This window comes from Sinocyclocheilus grahami, unplaced genomic scaffold (genome assembly GCF_001515645.1).
Source record: "Sinocyclocheilus grahami isolate Dianchi unplaced genomic scaffold, SAMN03320097.WGS_v1.1 scaffold1537.1, whole genome shotgun sequence".
Lineage (NCBI taxonomy): Eukaryota > Metazoa > Chordata > Actinopteri > Cypriniformes > Cyprinidae > Sinocyclocheilus > Sinocyclocheilus grahami.
The window spans coordinates 102,977-111,713 of NW_015506716.1; the positions used below are offsets into that span (position 1 = coordinate 102,977).

General features: G+C 36.4%; 1 protein-coding gene across 1 annotated transcript in view; it reads left to right on the forward strand.

Annotated features, from left to right (window-relative positions):
• The window catches only part of LOC107571020 (CUB and sushi domain-containing protein 1-like), a gene marked incomplete at its 5' end in the record, with an annotated part of 105,079 nt that extends 102,198 nt beyond the window's left edge, over positions 1-2,881 (forward strand). Inside the window, 5 exons of the mRNA XM_016257306.1 lie at positions 211-323; positions 532-619; positions 789-921; positions 1,224-1,280; positions 2,686-2,881. Coding sequence (XP_016112792.1) covers positions 211-323; positions 532-619; positions 789-921; positions 1,224-1,280; positions 2,686-2,845 — 551 coding nt within the window. The remainder of the gene's footprint in view (positions 1-210; positions 324-531; positions 620-788; positions 922-1,223; positions 1,281-2,685) is intronic.
• Positions 2,882-8,737: the final 5,856 nt, after the last annotated feature.

Consider the following 8,737-nt stretch of genomic DNA (forward strand, 5'->3'; position numbering starts at 1 on the left):
TGAGCAGGCTTGATAGCTATGGATGCTTTCTGCATTTTCCAAATATGTTTTCCTTTGCTCTACTTCCTAGTCCTAGTCCAAAAATAAACAGAAAAGCATTACAAATGCAGGTTTATAAAAGAAATTCCAGATGATGGATATTGTTGGTTATTTCAGTTAATTATTCCCTTATAATGTTGTTGTTGTTTTCTCTCCTTGGGTTGTTTGCAGGAACTTACAAGAAAGAAGAAAATCATCTATTATTAAAAGTTTACCAGATAAGAGGCCCAACAGAACAATATTTTAGCAAATTCAAAAATGATAACTGGGCAATGGATGGATATGTGAGTAGCACAAAAGTGTTAATAATCAAGTTAATAAAGCATTGTATTTTATACTGTGCATGTCATTTGCAATCTTGCATTGCTTTCTTACTCATAAAATAAGTTGTATATTATATTATATTTAATGTTATCTTTATATAATTATATATATATTTTTTTTTGTTTGTTTTTGTTTTTGTTTACCTGTTATACTTAATTTTTTTTATAGGTTACAGCAGAAACGGAGAAAAAAATGTTTGTTTACCAAGGGCACATTCATAGCAAGGACTTTGGGACGTTTCAGTTAACAAGACAAGGTAGATTATTTCATTTCACAGTTTCTCTTTGCTTTTCAAGACATGAAAAGTAAATGAATATTTTAAAATGTATAACATTTATAGATTTAATTCTTATTTAATTTATGATTCCAAACAGATTTTCAGGCAGGTGGTAATTTCAAATAGTTTATTCTGAATTTCCCCTCAGGTCTTATTACCACAGATATGGATCCTTCTAATCCTTACTACGGCACAAACAGCAGTTCTGTTGCAGCTGCCATTCTAGTGCCCTTCTTTGCGCTTATTTTATCAGGGTTTGCCTTTTACCTCTACAAACACAGGTAAGAGAAGCTGACTTTACTGTCTTGTGTGTTGATGTTATTTGTCCGTAATGAATGTGATTCAGCATTGTGTCACTGCAGTGGTAGGAAACTCCTTTGCCAAGCCAGTAATTGTGACCGATATTGCATCTGCCTACAGACGCTAGCAATTCAAACCTCTTAAATTGCCATTGAGTTCAAATTAAGGCAATAAAGTTTAAAAAAGGAGCATGGGAGTTTTCCTACACAAACAAAACAATGTGACAAAGTTGTCATGAAGCATGAGAGTTCCCCGATATTAAAATAATAAAAAAAATTGGCAGGGCTCTATCACAAGGCACAGATGACAATGAGAGACCCAAAGACTTGGCTGCCTCCAGGTAAGTCACCGGAAGCTAATGCCACAGGCAACAAGCCCTTTACAGCCACACCTTCATTGTCTGCATTTTATTTGCTCATCTCATCTGAGGCAGGACAGAGTGCAGGGATTATGGGAAAAGAAGTGACTTACATACTGTTAGATTGTCATTTCTGTCAAGCCTAATTTGACCAACTAAAAGTCATCCTGCTTATTTCTGTTTGTGTACATTTGCCACCGGAATATCATGAGAATTGCATCTGATGTGGTGACACGCCAGAGTCTGTTAGTCAGTGGAAATATGAATTGGGAATGGGATGTAGGTCATTTATTTAGATTTAGACTGTACAATTTTAGCAAGATCATAAATCATCCACTGTCATCCGAGCAAGCCTGGGAATCAGTTACAGTATTCAAAATTTAGATCATCAAGAAGTTAGTGACCTTTCCAAAATGTGATTTTATTTTTTCATGGTTTTAATTATTGGTGGTAAGAAGCAGCAACATTTCCAGTTGAATAAGGAGAGGAGTTTTAAAAATAGCTTATTGCCATATAGAATACCTAAATTATCAACTACTTTTGCCAAAATGCATTATACCACAGAGCATAATGCACTCAATTTGATCTCACATTTCAGTATGCTAAATGACTCGAAAGTAATTTATTATTTGATCAGATCAGCCAAGAGTTTTGCTCAAAATTGAAATAAAATGCAAAATAATTTGTCATGTGACAAACACAGCAACGCTTGACAATGCAGCATACTGCTAAAATCTGTACTATTTGGAAAAAGAAGTATGCAATAATTCAGCATTTACTCCACAGTATGCTAGTATTCCATAGGCATTATTTCAAAATGTTTTAAATTATCACCTGACCTCATTACATTTTTAATTCAAGCAAGTGGCATCTTCTTTGAAATAAAACTATTTTGCATTTTTAATACAGTGTTGCATAAAAATGTCAAGTCGACCAAAATGCATTGTGAGATACAGTGTAAGTAAGGACAGCTCTACATAGGACTCAAGCCGTATGGACTACTTTTATAATGCATTTCATGTAAGAATGTATAGGGTGGAAATGACATAAGGGTGAGTAAATGCCCAAATTTAAATTTTGTGATGAACTGCTTCTTTAACTGTGTTTTTGAATGAAAAAGATCCATACACTATTTTCCTGTCCTACATTTGTAATTTAACCCAGCTAACATATTTGTCACTTCCCATTGTTCCCATCGAGGACATCATGTTCTTTTGTTTTAGGTTTTATCTAACATGTCTAATGCTTATGTTGTTCTTCCATAACTGAAAATGACACTGGAATTTGTTGTAATAAATGTAAGCGAATGAATACATTTGCGTTTTGGCTTTGAAAGAAGTCCTTATTCCTCTTAACCATTTGCCGTCTTTGTTTTTCTCCTCTTCAGAACAAGACCAAAAGTTCAGTACAACGGATATGCAGGCCACGAGAACACTAATGGACAAGCTTCATTTGAGAATCCCATGTACGATACAAACATGAAGCCAACAGAGGCAAAGGCTGTGAGGTTTGATACGACCCTCAATACAGTCTGCACAGTAGTATAGCCTTCATTATCAGCTCTGGACCGACCTGCCTCATGGGTAAGCAGCAGAGCAGTGGGTACCAGACGCCAATACTCCTTTACGACTGACTGCACTTTGCTATAGATGCGACTTACTTTTATCACAAGCTTACAATGGACAAAATAAAACCGATGACTATGTTTTTTACAGAAAAAAAAAAAAAAAAAAGCCCCAACAACATCAAAACCCCAGAAAAAAAACTTCAAAGAAAAAAGATTTTTCAAAGAAAGAAGCTCACTTGACGCATGTTCGGCCAGAACTGAGGTCAACATTCTTTCTGGGATCTGTACGTGGCACTTAAAGGATGAAGGTTTTTTGCTTTTATCTTTTTTTGATGTATTCCCCCCTTAAAAGACTTCCTGGGAAAGATACTGAAGTGTCTTTGAACGCCACAAAGTTGTTGACACGATGTATTTTCTTCAGTGAAGACAAACCACAAAACGAGAAAGCAACTGGACTACTGTGGCTTAGCACACTTAATAGATCTCCACCTAGAAGGTGACAAAACGCTACAACAAGCTCAAAGGAGAGACGCTCACCTCCGGGTGGAGGATGGAACTCAACCACTGCGTTGAAAAAGAGAATAAACTTTATGGCACAAATTTTGCACTAGTATGAAATGGATATGAAATCAATGTATTGGAAGAAACAAAAAATAATATACAGGGTTTTATTGACCATGTGTATATAAACATAAACCCATATCCATAGAGAGCATGATGTCATGCTACGGCTATCAAGAGAGACTGAGTTTATTTTTGAAATGAAGTTCTGTTTACGTTTACAAGGTGATAAGGACACAATTGAAACTTACGATCATCATTTTTTCATTGCTTTTTAATGCGTTCATCATACACCACGTCACGCACATGTTGTACTGTTCCTTCGTGGCGTGTCGGATCACTCGCTTGGACCAGCGTATGCTGACAAATTACATTTCATTTTTACATTTGAAATCATAATAGCTTTACTCACCAATTTGCCGTATCACCAATTTGCTTTCATTACGTATCAAATATACCTCTTGTGCAGAACATGACTGTATGTTGATGGCGCAGATTTTGAGTTCATTCATCAGCTCTGTGTGGATGCCTATACAAGATTTATCTGAGCCCACAAGTTGATGCTTTTTTTTATTGTCATTATTTTTCCATTCCTCCTTTTTCCGAACCAGTGTGCGTCTCCCGTGCCCATTAGAGACACAAAATCAGCGGGGTTAAGATCAAACTTACTCTCGAAGAAACACTGCCTTATTAGATTCAGAAGCATGACCGGGCCACACCGGTTCCCAATGACCCATATCATTAGTACATTAACCTAGATGAAGAGCGTAGGGCTGCTGGGGTGCATATTCACTGTGATTTAAATGTCATGACCACGCTGATTCCAGTGCATGTGCTAAAACTGTAAGTGCTCCCATTTTTCCACGTGAACAACGTGATGCCTGATGTTTTCTCAATGCTGTGTTACCATATGCACTTGAGCGCTACACAACAACGGCTTCGAGCATAAAATGTGCACAATGACATTGTTGTAGGCTTGCTGTCGGATATCATGTCATTTCCACGTTGATTGTATTTTTTTTAAGTCAAAACCACGTTTTGTTTCCAAATGCGTTTGGATGTGTTCCATTGAGTCATGCTCTCAGATCGAACCATTTCGGCCCGTTGGTAGTGAAAGGGCGGTGTCAGTTTTCTCACACCGCGGATGATCCACGTCTTGCCTTTTCTCAGGCTTGCTGCAATAATGTTTCTTTGTTCGGTTGCGTTTTGTACAGTTTTGTTTCCTCACAACTGTAAAATAGTTTTGCGACTGTCGAGCTGTAAAACTGCATTCAAACCAACAATCGTGCTACTCGCCATTGTCATTCGATCATGTGCTGCTGACTTGAAGTAGGTGCAAAAGATGTTTTTGTACAGAAATATATTTTTTATGCAGAATTTGTAAAATTATTAAATATGCTGTACTTTTTTGATTCATGTAGGTAAAATTGTTCAAATAAATGTTTTTACTGTATAAAAATGTAAATTAATTGTTTATCTACCCATAAGTATATATCTATGGTTTAAAATTTTCCAACTAATGTCAATATATACGAGCTTTTATGAAAGATTCAGCTCGTATGTGTTCTTTGACGTGAGCAAAGTCATGAACCCTAGAGAACTGTACTGCAGATTGTTAAATGACAAATATTTTGAAAAGTATTATTTGAGATAAATATTAAACTTTTTTCTAAAAGTGCTCTTTCTGTTTTTTCTTCAGTGAATTTCTTGACGTATGCTGTATCTGACTGGAAGTCACTAGCATGGTATGCTTGTAAGTAGGGGAAGTAAATATTTTACTTGACAATTCTGTTATGATTCTATACTAAATGCAATGCATCATGAAATCAAAATTTGTAAAATATATAGGTGTGAATTCAGGTCATCTGTGACACATTTTGACACCCTACTGATAATGAATTTTAAAAAAAAATAGAGAAAATACTAACTATATGCAAGCACAAAATAAAATACACTGCTGAGTAGTGATCAGCACTATGGATGGCAAATTGATCTATTAACATTTTCCATTAGACATAAGGTAATACTAATGATTATTTTGAGTTTAATTTATCTGACCACATTCACACACTGGATGTACGGATAGTAGCTATGGTACTGATGTCTATTTTGGATATCACATAATAGTAAAATAGGCTTAGGTCACATTTCACCCCCAAAATTACAATATTAACAATATTAGGAAATTATATATATATATATTCTTATGTATTTTTTAATTCTAATTACTTAATATGTCTCCAGAATGTAGTGAATACCAGTACACACACACACATATTCTGGTAGAGGAAGAAGGTTAAAGCTGAAGCAGAGTGAATGATGAAAGTTATGGAAGTATTTGATATTCAGCAGATCTAAAGCCTGAAGGAAACATCAGTTTCTTAGTTTTGACACACCTTTGTGAAAAGGGGTTGGTAATGCTTAATGTATCAGTTAAGAAGAGTTTAATACTTGCATGTCTTGCCTGTTTGAAAGAGAGTCCTGATGAGGCTCCGGTTGGCCTTTGCTGAAGTTTTGTTGATGAGAGAGAACCAGGTTTGATGCAGAAGGTCACTGATGAATAGAAAGACTTCTAATTCTTCAAGAGGAAGAATCTCGGTCTGAAAAAAAAAACTATATCTGCTGTGTTTTTAGACAGTAGTCTTTTGAAGCTTGAATAATAAAAGGAATATCTTAAGACGGGAAGATTGGAGACATGTTTATACATTTCTCTCAGGTAGTTATATATTGAATGTATAGGATTAAAAGGGTTTATTCGTCTGTTTCAAAATGAGAATGAAACTCTCTCTTAATGCTTTGGATTGTGAAACAGTCTTATCTTGTTGATGTGTCTTTTCAGCCATGGTAACCAGAGGCCTGGTTGTTAGCTGCTGTTTGGAGGTAGTTCTTCTGGCACCTTTTTTTTGTTTGTTTTTTGCTTGTTTTTTTGCATTATGGGAATTATAAATAGGAAAAGATAAATAGAGAAGAAAGCAGTAGTTAATTGTCATGATATTATGCCATAATATTATGAACAAAAATGTCCTTAAAAACGTCAGCTTAAGCAAAATATAATTTAATATTTCTTTATTTGGATTTCACTGGGGTTCAGCCTCATACAGTGATGGGTAAATTTATGAATTGTCCAACAACTTATTTTATTTATTTTTTATTTATATATATTTTATTTATTTATTGGTTTTGCTTACATTAGATTACATTTGCATTAGAGCCATATTTCACACTCACTGACTCACTAACCCTTGAATGTAATGGTGTGTTCACACCAGACGCGAAGCGAATATGCGCATCGCGTCACTCATGCTGGAGATAACTACAATCACTGTTTTGTACCTGTTGTCAAAAAGTCCCAAATACAATGGAAAGCCAAACACCGACGTGTCTGGGTTCACAGCACCATCCAGAGGTCCTGTATTAACGTGTGTCTTACATTTTACTATTGTATATATACACTGATATTATTATTAATTTTATTATTGATAGCATACAATATACATACAGCATAAATACAACTATCACTAAAACTGATTTTAATTGTTTTCTATGCTCCAGACCTATATAATAACAGACGGCTGCAATAATGCTCTCTTCTATTGTCTGATTCAACTGCACATGTCAAGAAGCTCTTTGCTGATTGGCTTGCACGAGAAAATGCGAATTTTCCACTCGAGTTGACATTTGTGAACTTGCACGGAAGACGCGATTGAGGCGAATATCGTGCAGTTGCTGCAAACGCATCGCTCAATTCGCCTCTATTCGCGTCTTTGCGTTGACTTTGTATGTAATCTACTCGCGCGAATAATTACATTCGCGTCTGGTGTGAACACACTGTAAAGCCCCGTTCACACCGCCAGCGACTTTTTTGCTGCTTGTCGCTTGTGGCTGGCAATTGAGGTCGCTAGTGGGCGTTCCCACTACTGGTTGCCTAGTTACCCCCGTAACACTCCACTACAGCAGATGAATCACGTGCTGTCCACTGACTTCACTCCCATTGGTTGTCGCTCACGAAATTCGCTGCTTATTTGCATAAAGTTGAAGAATTCTGAACTTTTGTCGCTTGACACGCCCACATTCCGTCGCCAACGGTCACTGTCGCTCGTGTCGCCGGAAGTCGCCAGCTCTCCATTGAAAATTAATGGGATTATGTTGCTCTGTCGCTGTGTGTCGCTGGCGGTGTGAACGGGATTTAAGAGTTCCTAGTGGTAGATTGAGCACTTGCTTTCATTGTTTAACTGTAGTTTTTTTGGGGGGAAAATAATAAAAAATGGTTAATCAGTCACCAGTATTCAGTTTATCTTGCTTACTCCACATTTGTTTTTCATGGCATCCTTCCAGTGTCTTAGTTTGTGAGGTGTTGTGAAGCAGCACACTTCTAGACCTCATTAACTCTAAACACTCATTTAAACATAATTATGTGTAGTGTATAGTGAAGTTTTTGTTTTACAAAAAAAAACAAAGAATGCACACAAACTGTTGTATGCACAAACAATAATCCAGGAGCATTGCTATTGATGTAAACATAAACCGTATTGTTTTTTTTGTCAATTCTTTGTCAACCTGCTTTTTTTCTGGGATACAAAAGTCTCAGTCAATTTTGATTTGAGAATGGTACGTGCAGGAAAATTGCGTAACCTCATCCAGACACAACTTCTGCATAAACTGTTGCCCATGTGGTTACGATGACAGATACATGTGCTTTTCTATTTAAACTCCAACACATTTTGGCACGCCAGTATAGAGAATCTGAGTTTATACAGTCTGACACCCTGGTTTGCCTCTCTGTCATTCATACTCTACAGCATGCAAAATTAAGCCACACCATTTATAATTAAAAATCTTGCATAACAGCTCAGCCAAAGTGCTGCACTGAATTTATGGGTCCTTGTTTTATAAATCTACAGATGGAAAAGTGTTTGGCCCTGGGTAAGAAGCATGGTATGTGGACACAAATGTGACTAATACACAAACTATATCATATAGAATCATTTATCACTTTAAAATATTCTGAGAAGGACGTGTAGAGAATTTTATGAAACATCTATCTGATTGAAGCACATCTAGCATTTACGCTGACATTTTAGTGAATCTCGAGGCGTCTTGTGAGAAAGCCGTCCTCAAAATAGTGTATGAACCCAACAAAAGCATCATGGCATCAGGTGTAGCAGCTCTCTGCCAAACAAATCATCATTTCACTTGTCAGTTCTGATAAATGAGGAGATCTCTCATAAAATAAGAGCAATCTTGGGTCTTGCTGCTGCTTTTTCTTTCATTTACTGAGAGGATACGGTGTACTCAACCCTTTTATGTCAAC